Source organism: Alternaria novae-zelandiae (assembly GCF_023758075.1).
Source record: "Alternaria novae-zelandiae strain BMP 2774 chromosome Unknown scaffold_20, whole genome shotgun sequence".
In the NCBI taxonomy this organism is placed as follows: domain Eukaryota; kingdom Fungi; phylum Ascomycota; class Dothideomycetes; order Pleosporales; family Pleosporaceae; genus Alternaria; species Alternaria novae-zelandiae.
In genome coordinates this window covers 347,841-360,424 of record NW_026056980.1, presented here as the reverse complement: position 1 = coordinate 360,424, position 12,584 = coordinate 347,841, and the positions used below count along the sequence as shown (strand labels likewise).

Genomic DNA, 12,584 nt, shown 5'->3' with positions numbered 1-12,584 from the left:
TTCGGGGAACTAAAATCGTGGAGACCAGTGCAAGAAACAACGCCGGCTGAGAACTGGCTCCCAGCTGGATAGTTATGTACGTAGGATGCGGTGAAAGGATTCCAGGCTTATTCATTCTTGTGGAGTGTTAACGGTCAATCGCTTACTTTGGTAGCCAATCAGCGCAGACTGTGGCTGTTTTACCGGATTTTGCTTGCTATCGAGATGATAAAAGGACGGTCAGCCGGACGTGATAGGAAGACGCATCGTGTAAGACCAGGGGCCAATGTCGCCTCGATGTCAGGGCAAAAACCAGAAATACCCCTAGATAGTCATCCTTGCATATGCTGCGCGGCGTAAAATGATCCAGGAGACGGGGACGGTTGTTAGCTGGGCCAACGCGAGTCGTGCGTGCATAGCCCGTCCTTGTCGGTTGCTAAATCGCATCTCACCTTGGAAGGCTGGCACACGTATGCAATGCAGGACTGACAACGCCTCGTTTTAGCGGCTCACGAACGGCTGCGACGCATGCATCATTGCCACATGGTAGAAGTGGAGTATAGAAATACGCCGGGGTTTGGGATCGACGAGGCCACTGCGGCCGCATGCAATCCAATGCCAGGAAGATCGGATCGGGTTTTAGCCGTCCATGTTGTGTAACCGAACCTAGTGTATAGAATCCAAGAGCTCATTTTTAGTTAGTGACGGCATTGAACACGAAGGGAGGATCGCGAATTCTGTCAGAAGCAAGAAGACATGGTACCGCAGGCGTAGTATCGCGAACACCGGCGTATTATACGGGCCAGAAGCCTTGAAGGTCGGTATGTTGGTACTCCTTCGATTGCGTAGACATGGCCTGACGTGGTTTCCTGTGATGTCTAGACTGATCTTTTGTCCTGCCTGGCTCGATATGTGAACTACAGTATTGTAGACCAGGACACAAGGATGTGCTGGAGGTAACGACTCAACTCACACGCTGATGCCTACTGCAGGTGATGGCTTGGCCAACCACATCCATGCGACCCAGCCGCGTTTCATCGTACTGGCTCGATGCGAGGAATGGTATGTCGACGCTTCAATGGCCGGGCACACGCGGTCCAGCTGCCACAATCGATTGACTGCAGATGTTGGCACTAGTGCGGAGGTATGCAATGAGGTAGACAGTAAACGTAGACGCCAAGTCAGGTGCCACGATAGCGATATGGGAGGTACTTTCCCGACGGAGCGGGCTTGACGTGGTGGCGCGGGGTGATTACGGTCAGACCCCTGCGAATAGCGGCAGGCCGTTCGCTGGGTCCCAAGACGTCACCTGACGAGTCTGGAGGCCGCAAGTTGCGGTGAAAGAGAGAGTTAGCTCAGTGTTCGGAGGTGGTGCTAGAGCGCTGAAGTTGTCCGTCGGGACGAGAGCAGTTGCCCGGGCCGTGATGCGGAGCTGGAAGAAAAGCGCCGAAGCGCCGACCCGAGTCGGAAGCGCCTGCCTCTTCCATAGCCAAGCCCCGCGTTTAGCTTCCCCCACATCCTTCCAGACGTGCAGGTGGCCTTCACGACATTGCGATAATTCTATCGTACCGGAGAAGGCGAGGTAAGTGACGGCCCGAGGAACACTGGCATTGCACGCAATCTGACGCCCACATAGGACCGACCGGAAGGCACGATGAATCCACGCGTCGAAGAAGTCAGCGACTCGGACAGCGACCCGTCAGAGATGGGCATCGACGATGTACCCGCTCTGATGAACGCGAATAATATACCCAGCACGGGCAACAAGTCCATGCCGACACCAGCGCAGATGCAGGCGCTCCAATCGCAGATGCTGCAGCCGCAATCGCCCTCGATGACGACATCTACGGACCGAGAAAAGTCCAAGCACTACCAGTGTTTATACCCCATATACTTTGACAGGTTACGGACAAGGGCTGAAGGGCGTCGCGTGGGCAAGGAGCTTGCGGTGGAGAACCCTCTAGCACGGGAGATGGCCGACGCTGCTGCCGACCTGGGCCTCCGGACTGTCTTTGAGCCTGACAAGACTCACCCCAAAGACTGGGCCAATCCTGGCAGAGTGCGCGTCCTTCTCAAGCACGAAGGAAAATTGATGGACGACGATGTGAAGAACAAGCATCATCTCTACATCCTCATCGCACAGGCCCTGAAAGCCAACCCGACACAGAAGAACACACCTTTCAGATTACCCATCGCGGGCCTACCTATGCCCAAGGAGATGCCGGAGCCAGCGATACCAAAGGGCTGGAAGATGAGCAAGATCCTCCCTCTACATTCACCTGCTCTAACGGGCGGTGGTGTCAGTGAGAACTTCCTACAGGATATGATGGGGGAGATGATGGGCGGCGAGGCAGGCAGCGGCGCAAGCAGCGGGACAGAATCGAAGAAAAAGATCAAGGACAAAAAGAAGAAGTAAACCAGCATCCCGGACCATCGCCATCGATGCGTCAGCGCTTACTTCGCCTAAATTAAACGCCAATAGTCCGGCAAATGTCACACAACCTGCGCCGCAGCCATGCATGGTGGAGGCTGTCGTCACATCCTACATGTCACTCCACCGCGCGCTTAGATACCATCCCGACATGAGCGACCAACGTCTCTTGTCGTGGAACCAGCGAATCAACACCATCTACAATCATACAGCAATGCCTCTTCGCTCAGTCCTAGTCGCCTTTGCGTGGCACTAACGCCTGCATTGCTTACATCTCCTGCGCTGCTCTTACATACATCATTCGTCTAGAATTTCTTTTTCGGCCTTCTGTCGACACGCGACTTGATCTGATTCGACATTTCATCAATATGCACACCGCTGCTTCAAAAGCTGTGTGCATTCTGCACATGGAAACCTCCTTGCAGCACTATGTAGCACTAGCTGCTGCATGTCCGCTATCGAATACTCCGACCGGCATGCGAAGTCCCGATTTCCACGCCACTTGACAACAATTTTCCGCGTGATACCCTGCGTCTGATTATCTATTCTTACATAGCATGGCCACCTCACTGTACTTCCTGGTTGCGCATACGGATGTTCAAATACTACAGGATACTTGGTATACTTCTGCGTCGTGTATGCATGCGGTTCAGTTCACGTGAGTGGCCCGCTACCCAGAACCGAGCCCCATTAGCTCACCGTTCAAGCTTTCAGCCTCGAAATCAGTGACAGCCCCGCGGGCCGAGCAACGTCTCTCGGAGGACAGTTGGCCTGCATCTACCCTTGCACCCACACCACTTGTCTCTCACCGGTAACGCGCCTCATTCGTCCATTTCCGTCATCCTCTGGCCTTACATTCTTAGTCTGATCGCTACTCCACTTCGCGTTCCTCGCATGGGACGTCAGACTTGGAATTGTTGGGCCATGGGGGTATGTTGGTCTCCATGTAGCGAGTGGTCGTGTTTACCGAGCCTCAGCCATGCAACCACTATGTCGGGCCACACACAATGTATGCGAATGCGACACAAGATTTCGCAAGGCATCCAACTAACCTGCAGCTAATGAATATGTGCTCGTCGACCTCAGTGGTGCTGTCGTATACACGGCTGAACTTTCCCGATCAGAAGCTCGCCACAATCCGTACGATGTTACGTATGAACCACCAGATGCGCTTGACAGTGCGAAGTCCATACTGATTGAAGCCTGCCCGGACACCACCATCTATGACAAATCTCAGCTACATGACAAGATCAGTCTGACAGTGCTTGTAGGTGGTGTTCTGCCCATACCCTGCCAAGCACGATGGGATGCCATCATGCAATCGCCCGCTGGAAGAGCCCTGCATTCTAACCCGCTCGTTTAGCCTCTAAAAAACGGTCATACGTTGAAGTCGCATGTTGACCAATTCATCTCACAAGCCAGTGATTGGAGCACCACCAGGTGTAATCGCCCAGCTGTTGGGTACACGGCATCACGATCACTATCCAATCTAGACAACGGAAAGAATGTCAGCGTGACACAGCATGAACACCATGCGAACAGCCTCTCCAATGGCCAAATACCAAAACAGGCACGTGAGTGGTCCGGGAAAAATAGCCGTAGCCAGTACACATCAGCACACATGCCAACATCGGTGTAAATGGGAACATTGAACTACCCGTTTATAGTCGCCACCCAAATGTTAGAGCCAATCATGGCCGACCAGGTTTAAAACATTTATCCATACCCACTGAGGAAGGTACGCAACCATCGGCCCGCCTGGGAAAAGCGAATGTGCCGTCCGCGTCTGAGGGAATGCTTCCGGGCTAAGCGATGTCGTCCAGCTGCCGTTCTCCGAGCAGCTTGCGCGGATCGCCGGGTTACCTTCACACTAGCTTGTATACACCCATCGCCAATATGTCATTGCTGGATGTATATCGACGGCAAGTGACGGGAACGCAGCTACATTGGTACCTACGCTTCATGAGCCTGCGAGAGTGTCTGATTCGCTTCTTTCAATTTGTGTCTAGTTGTAACTCATATCTTATCACAACGACAATTCATTCTTACTGACACTAGACAGTGACGGAATTCGTGCTGAACATCACAAGTCCCCTAGAAAGTATTTCCAGGTTGAACTATGCATTGTGCTCAAAGCTACTCACCTGCTGAGGTTTAGTGGTGTGCATGCAACAAAGTGCGCTACAGAATCTATGTTACGCTACGCCTACCAGACTCGTCATCTGGCAAGCTGAGCGAACCGCGACCTGGCTTCACGATCACGAGAGCCGGGATGATGGCACGGCGGCTGGTAATGGCCATCGGATATACGCAGGCCGAAGATGGCTTCCGTGCTATATTAGGCAGTCTTCTAAGGAAGAGTGACGGTCGAGGCCTGAAAGCCTACGACGATAAGCTGAGCTTGAAGATCAAGAAGATCACCGTTCTTAAGCAGGAGTGACGGGACTTTGAACAGTCGGGTAAAGTCTACATTACCTTGAAGCAACACACGCAACTCTTATAGCTTCGGGGAGGGCACTTCGGTCATTGGCATGCTTCAACGGGTTTTGCATATATGCTTTGCTACACTGCAACTTTCGCTAAAGATATTCATATCAGCGACACGAGAACATACGACAACTAGGTAGAGATGGTGCAGACACTATGCGAAGCGTTAGCCCTTAAAAACCGACTTTAGGGAAGTAAGCATGGACTTCGACTAAAAAGCATCAGAGCGCTTGTTGCATAAAGCATCGGCCCACGATACTCAGATCGCCTTTTAGTGCCATGAGGTCCGCAATCCGTCCGGGTGACATAGACATGGACGTCATCTGCGAAGATTTAATTCGCGTAGCTTACGAAAGATCGTCCTTCCCGGGAACACTGCCAGCCTAAACATCGCTACCGGAGCCATGAAATCCCGGAACCGACATGAAGATGAAGGTCGGTTGGTAAGAGTCAAAGCGTATGGCGCACCAAACACCGCACGGTACTCCCTCATGCATGTATTGCCGACTGTCAGAATACTGCTCGGTACCCATCCATAGCTGCTCTCAGCTTCCATTCGAACCCAGATGTTCCACTTCAGCTGATCCACCAACCTCTTCGCCTCAACCCTACTTATCGCACCTTGAATCCAATGCCCGATTTCCCCCGCCTCAACATACACTTCATTGCGATAAACCGCCCTCACAAAGTCTTGTTCGTCCTTGCGGTAGTATCTGGGGAGTAAGGACTATTGATTCCATATTGATGGAGACGTTGGTTTCGAGGTATCCGTACTCCAGTAAGACTCCGCACATGTAAGAGTTAATATGTTCAGGTAGAAATTGAGAGGAGGACCAGTAGCAATGAGCCACATGCACTACTCTTGACTCACGGTGTGCGCACCCCTATCATGGTACTGCATTGCGGTGATGAGCCATTCACAGCTGCAACCTTCTAAACGACGACGAAATGAGAGAAGTTCTTCGACGAGCTGGGGACAAGATATAAGTTCGCAGTCGAAGCCCAGTTCTACATCTGACTCATGGCTCAGATGGAGAGCAATACCTAAGTGCTGTGGTCTTTCTCGCAATGAAGATGAAGTACGCTTTTGACACAGGATAGGGCCTGGTCTTACTTAAGTCTCTTTATTGAGACCGTACTTTCTTCGATGTTGTTCGCCGGTGAAGTCGGTCCTGCCTGCGGCCGCGGTGCTGGGTCCACTCTCCTCGATCTTTGACCCACTTCTTGCAAAGACCAATTCCAGTCCAGACCTACCTCGTGGGGATCTTCCATGGTGGATAGAAGCAAACATACCTACATTACCTGCGAACACCCGGTTCGGCTGTGGGTATCTGACATGATTCGGGCCTAATACAGAGGCAGTAAGGCTTAGCTCACGTTCACCTCGACAACCTTCTGATGACGAATGCCAATAGTGCAAGCTAAATCCCGGGCCTATAGAACACAACAGTCGAAACAGTCGCACGCGGCTAAGGACGGAAGCGCATGAATTGTTGAGGTGTCACGGTCTAAGCCACATGGCGGCGGCATCTGGGGTTGTGTTCCTGGGACGCCTGAGCAAACAAGGACAGGGGTGCGGGGTTACCATAACAACGCCCGAAGAAACAACACCACTGCATGCGCCTCCGCCGCATCACTGCTGGGGAAAGTAACCATTACACCCTTTTTGAACACATCCATATCGCATTGTTGCCCATTGCAATCACTTCTCGAGTGTCACGAATAGCGACGACATTTTTCTATACCCAATCTGAATTTTCGCGACGCATACACATAATGGACGGGTCCACACCACACAGTGGTTCACACTATGGACGGCCACCTGCATATGACTATGATGACGGATCCCCTCAGCAACTACAGGGAGGATCAACCATGCGTTTATTGACAAACGTGGACGAGGACCAAAGTTACGAACAGAGCTACATGCCGTGAGTATTTGTCTCACTCTTTTCCCCCATCCACTTGCGTCCCGCATACGGACCCAATCTCATTCCCCACCAGAAGATCGTCTTTCGAGGACACTTCAAACATGTCGAATGCCAACAGCGACACGGCTGAACTGGGCGAGCGCATGACCATGTCTGAGGTTGGCAAGCAAAAGGCTGCCGAGGCGGACATTCACGACTTCCTGCGCGAAGCGGGCGATGCGCTGAGTTCGACGTCGAGCGCGGCAGCAATGCCTACGCAGATGCCGCGACGGAAGACGATCAAGTCGCAGTTCGACACGACGCCCTACAAGACCGTACGGTTACAAGACCCAGACTTACCATTACTTTCTTCCCGCAGACCTCCATCGCCAGTATCGCGATCATACCACCCCACAAATTCCTCAGTATCCGGCTTATCACGGACGCCGTCAGTGATGGACACCGCGCCAAACATGCCGCCGCCGGGAGAAGACCCATACGTACCATACCGACGGCCGCTGTCGCCCGACCGACCATATTCACCCACGCGCACATCAGCCGACTACTCGCGGCCGCCAGCGTCAGTCAACTCATACGAGCCAGTGGATCTCCATGGTAGCCCACGGCCAGGCAGCCCTCAGCGGCCACTACCACCCCAACCCTTGTTCACCGGCCGCAGACCAAACTCCCGCGGCTCCGAGGGCACCATGGACATGACTGATATGACTTCGATACCCATTCACGACGATGACGACCCCTTCACCGACATTGGCGACGACCGACCCGACCTGCGATCGCGCGACTCGTACATGACCGACGACACATACACAGACATCTACACCGAGATAGATGAGAAGGCAGAGCACTACGGGCCGGCTCCCGATGGCGCACAAGAGCGACGTGGAGCGCGCGACGCTGTAATGACAAAGAAGGAGGTCCGATTGATCAACGGTGAACTCATTCTAGAGTGCAAGATCCCGACCATCCTCCACAGTTTCCTTCCACGACGAGATGACATCGAGTTCACGCACATGCGATACACAGCCGTGACATGCGACCCAGACGACTACTGTGATCGTGGATACAAACTGCGCCAGAATATCGGCAACCCGCGCGAAACCGAACTTTTCATCGCCATCACCATGTACAACGAGAACGAGATCGACTTTACCCGAACCATGCACGGTGTCATGCAAAACATCAGTCACTTCTGCTCCCGCATGAAGTCAAGAACCTGGGGAAAGGACGGATGGCAGAAGATCGTCGTATGCATCATTGCGGATGGTCGCGGAAAGGTTCACCCGAGAACACTCGACGCGATCGCTGCCATGGGATGCTTCCAGGAAGGTATCGCAAAGAACCACGTCAACCAGAAAGAGGTCACTGCCCACGTCTACGAATACACAACCCAAGTCTCGCTGGACTCAGACCTCAAGTTCAAGGGTGCTGAGAAGGGCATTGTGCCCTGCCAGATGATCTTCTGCTTGAAGGAGAAGAACTCAAAGAAGCTGAACTCACATCGTTGGTTCTTCAACGCCTTCGGCCGCGCACTCAACCCGAACGTCTGCATTCTACTCGACGTAGGAACCAAGCCTGGACCCAAAGCTCTGTACCATCTATGGAAGGCCTTCGACACCGACTCCTCCGTCGCAGGAGCTGCTGGAGAAATCAAGGCTGGCAAAGGCAAAGCGTGGCTTGGTCTACTCAACCCACTTGTCGCATCGCAGAACTTCGAATACAAGATGTCGAATATCCTCGACAAGCCATTGGAATCGGTGTTTGGCTACATTACGGTCTTGCCTGGTGCGCTGTCGGCATACAGATATCACGCGTTGCAAAACGACCACACAGGCCACGGTCCTCTCAGCCAGTACTTCAAGGGAGAAACGCTCCATGGTCAAGATGCAGATGTGTTCACTGCAAACATGTACTTGGCCGAAGATCGTATTCTGTGTTGGGAGCTTGTAGCGAAGCGCAGCGAGCAATGGGTTTTGAAATACGTCAAAGCGGCGACTGGTGAGACAGATGTGCCAGGTAAGAACGAATCATCGCATTGCTCTCAAAGGCCATCACTAACACACCTCAGATACTGTACCTGAGTTCATCTCTCAACGTCGTCGTTGGCTGAACGGAGCTTTCTTTGCGGCTGTCTACTCACTGCTTCATTTCAAGCAAGTGTGGGCAACCGACCATACCATCGGTCGCAAGATCCTGCTCCACATCGAATTCGTCTACCAGTTCGTGCAGCTATTGTTCACGTTTTTCTCCCTGGCCAACTTCTACCTGACCTTCTACTTCGTCGCCGGCTCACTGTCAGACCCGGAACTCGATCCTTTCGGCCACAACATCGGAAAATACATCTTCTACATCCTCCGCTACACATGCACGCTGCTCATCTGCATGCAATTCATCTTGTCTATGGGTAACCGACCCCAAGGTGCCAAGAAGATGTTCTTCTGGAGTATGGTCATGTACGGTGTCATTATGGCCTACACTACCTTCGCCTCCTTCTACATTGTCATTGTCCAACTCAAGGATCCGAAGGCGGAAAAGACGATCGGTGCCAACGTTTTCACCAACCTCATCATCTCGACTGCGACAACGATTGGTCTCTACTTCCTCATGTCCTTCATGTACCTGGATCCATGGCACATGTTCACGTCGAGTGCGCAGTACTTCGCTCTCCTACCATCATACATCGCCACACTTCAGGTTTACGCCTTCTGCAACACCCACGACATCACTTGGGGAACCAAGGGAGACAACGTCGCGAAGACCGATCTGGGTGACGCCAAAGGAAAGAAGAAGGATATTGTCGAACTCGAAATGCCATCAGAGCAGCTGGACATCGACAGCGGCTACGACGAGGCGCTTCGCAACCTCCGTGACCGTGTCGAAGTTGTCGAGCCCCCGATCTCTGAGTCGCAGCAACAGGAAGACTACTATCGTGCCGTGCGTACCTACATGGTAGTCATCTGGCTCATCTCCAACGCTGTCCTCGCCATGACTGTCAGCGAAGCCTACTCGGACCGCAAGGTCACAAACAACTTCTACTTGACCTTCATTCTCTGGGCTGTCGCAGGTCTTGCCTTCTTCCGTGCCATTGGCTCAACAACTTTCCTCATCATCAACTCTATCCAAGCCATCATGGAGACGAAGCTCAAATGGGAGGACAAGATCGATGACAAGAAGAGCAATAGAACTGGTCTTGGAGGCGGCCGCAAGTACGGAAGGAACAAGTGGTGGAAGTTTGGCTTTGGCGGTGGCGGCGTATCGTCGAGTTGGTTCTCAGGCAGCACAATCTCGAGTAAGCTTAGTAGCATGACTCCCAGTAGCTGGGGTGGAAGCAGTGTCGGAAGATAGGTATACCCAGGGTAAGGAAGGGGCGGTAATGTGGTTTGTACTACGACTTCACGATGGACTGATCTTTGGCGTTCTGGATACATACTTTGGGATGATACCTGAGCTGGGCTGTTGAGCTCACTCCAGTGTAGTAAATAGCTTCTTGTGAATAATAACGATTCTCTCATATCGGCTTTGATCAGAAATAATGTTACCTTGGTGAAGATGTTGCCGCCTGTTCTGGGGTGACGCGCTGGGTCAGGAAGGCACGCTAGGGTCGTGTGTTTACATCCATCCCACTCCCGCTCCCATCCCGCCGCGCACGCAACCGGCGCAACACTCCCCACTTGCCTACCCAACGTACCGACGAGACCGAAATGGCGCCCAGAAGTAAAACCGCGAACATTTCCTTCACAGTCGACTCGGCCTCGGAAGACGAAATGACGGTCGACGAGCTCAATGCGCTTCCCACGCCCGAATCCACCAGCGACAAACCCGCGCGAAAAACGCGTGGTACTGCTGCGCAAACGAAGAAGACGGCTGCTGCGACCAAGGCGACTGCTAAGGGCAAGCCGGCGACGCGTCGGACGAGCGGTACAACCGCGGTGGCTATGAAGAAGAGCGCGGCGGCTGGCGCAAAGAAGGTAGCGGCGAAGGGCGGTCGCAAGGCACAGGCGGAAGTCGAGGAGGCCAATGCGAGCGACACGGAGGAGGTAGAAGACTTTGAAGAGCCGGAGCCGGTTGCGCAGGCCAAACCAGCTAAGAGAGGCAGGCCAGCGAAGAAGGCGCAGGAAGAAGAGGTCGAAGAGCCAGCACCAGCGCCAGCAAAGAGAGGGCGCAAGGCAGCTGCGAAAGAACCCGCTGAGAAGAAGGAGACAAAAGCGAAGCCTGCGACAAAGTCAAGAGGAACGAAACGCGCGACCGAGCCAGAAACCGAGCCTGAGCCGATGACAATCCCCGAGACACAACAAGAGCCAGATGTAGACACAATGGACATCGAAGACTCGATTGAAATGGGAGAGGAGATACCTGAAAGCATGCCTCCACCACAATCACAACCCTCCGCACGGCGAGCGCAAGCTCAACCGAACAGCAGAGCGCGCCGAACATCAGCCTCACGGAAAAGAACAGGAAGCGTATCAGACTCTGAACGCGATCCAGTGATGCGACGGAAAGTCGGTGACCTCACCCGGAAGCTCGATGCTATGACTGCCAAGTACGAAGCGCTCAAGGAGTCTGCGTCAACAGGCAAGGAATCGAACTTTGAGCAGCTTAAGAAGCGGACAGAGCAGATTGCCAAAGGTATGACTTTCTACATCTACATGTTATGAGGAAGCTTGTTGCTAACGCGAAAGACAGACCAAGACGCCGTAATCAAATCCCTAAAAACGCAACTCACCGACCTCCAATCCCGTACCTCGACGCTCACAACCCTGAAGAAAGACCTCGCAGCCTCTACAAAGGAAACCAGTCGTCTCGCAGCAGAAAACAAGAAACTCGCCGATGCCCTCGCGACGGCGCAGAATGAGAGCAAGACATTGTCTAGCAAACTCGCGGCTGCCCGTTCCTCCTCACAACAGCCCGAGACAAAGAACGTACCTGGCAGCGCGGTGAAGCAAAGGACAACAGGAGTGGTGTTACCGGGTACAGCGGAAGCAGCCAAGGAAGCGACGCTCGCGAAGCAAAAAGTGGATTTGTATAGCGATTTGACGAATTTGGTTGTCCTGGGTGTGAAGAGGAGTGAGGATGAGGAGGATGTGTTTGATTGTTTGCAGACGGGGAGGAATGGGAGTAAGTCTTTTCCACCATCCACATCCCTCTACCATCCCTTTCCCATTACCACTGCCCTTACCATTCCCCGTCCAGTATACTGACGTTCCCATAGCTCTACATTTCCACCTCACAGTCGCGACATCGGGCTCCTCCTACGAAGAAACAGAGTTCATCTACCAGCCGCTGCTTAATGAGCAAAGAGACAGGGAACTATTGGACTTGTTGCCGGATTATCTCACCGAGGAGATTTGTTTCCCCAGGGCGCAGGCGGCGAAGTTTTATTGCAAAGTTGTTGATAGTATGAGTAAGAAGATTGTGCTTGAAGAGGATGGGGAGTAAGATGGGATGGATGTGCGTGGGAAAGAGGAATAAAAGGATGAATGAGAGGGGGATGAGAAGGGCGGAGGGAGGCAAAGAGGGGCAGGTGGAATGCGTTCTCCTTGTCATGTCATGGATTGGTGACGAGGGCTTTATACCAGGTTGATTACATCTTTCTGCTTGTTTGTTAAGATCGCAAATACCCAGTCAAGTTCACGTTTATCAATTCCTCTCAAATCGACAATAGCAGTGCTCCGTAAAGATAGTGGATAGAGTCGTTCCAATGCTTGCTTGTTTGTTGGTACAATCGGCGCATGTATCTACACTGTCCCGTATCCTCGAGG

The 12,584-nt window shown here is 52.9% G+C and overlaps 2 protein-coding genes across 2 annotated transcripts; both read left to right on the top strand.

The window, feature by feature from the left end:
- Positions 1 to 1,180: 1,180 nt before the first annotated feature.
- Positions 1,181 to 2,395, top strand: J4E88_008652 (uncharacterized protein; the record flags this gene model as incomplete). The annotated part of the gene is made up of 3 exons (XM_049402261.1): positions 1,181 to 1,187; positions 1,554 to 1,561; positions 1,616 to 2,395. 3 exons carry the CDS (start codon positions 1,181 to 1,183, stop codon positions 2,393 to 2,395), a joined length of 795 nt encoding a protein of 264 aa, XP_049251932.1.
- A 4,428-nt stretch (positions 2,396 to 6,823) lies between these two features.
- On the top strand, positions 6,824 to 12,261 carry J4E88_008651 (uncharacterized protein; the record flags this gene model as incomplete). The annotated part of the gene is made up of 6 exons (XM_049402260.1): positions 6,824 to 6,828; positions 6,902 to 8,841; positions 8,894 to 10,114; positions 10,567 to 11,451; positions 11,509 to 11,940; positions 12,035 to 12,261. The coding sequence occupies 6 exons, from the start codon at positions 6,824 to 6,826 to the stop codon at positions 12,259 to 12,261; spliced, it is 4,710 nt and encodes a 1,569-aa protein (XP_049251931.1).
- Between the last annotated feature and the right edge of the window lie 323 nt (positions 12,262 to 12,584).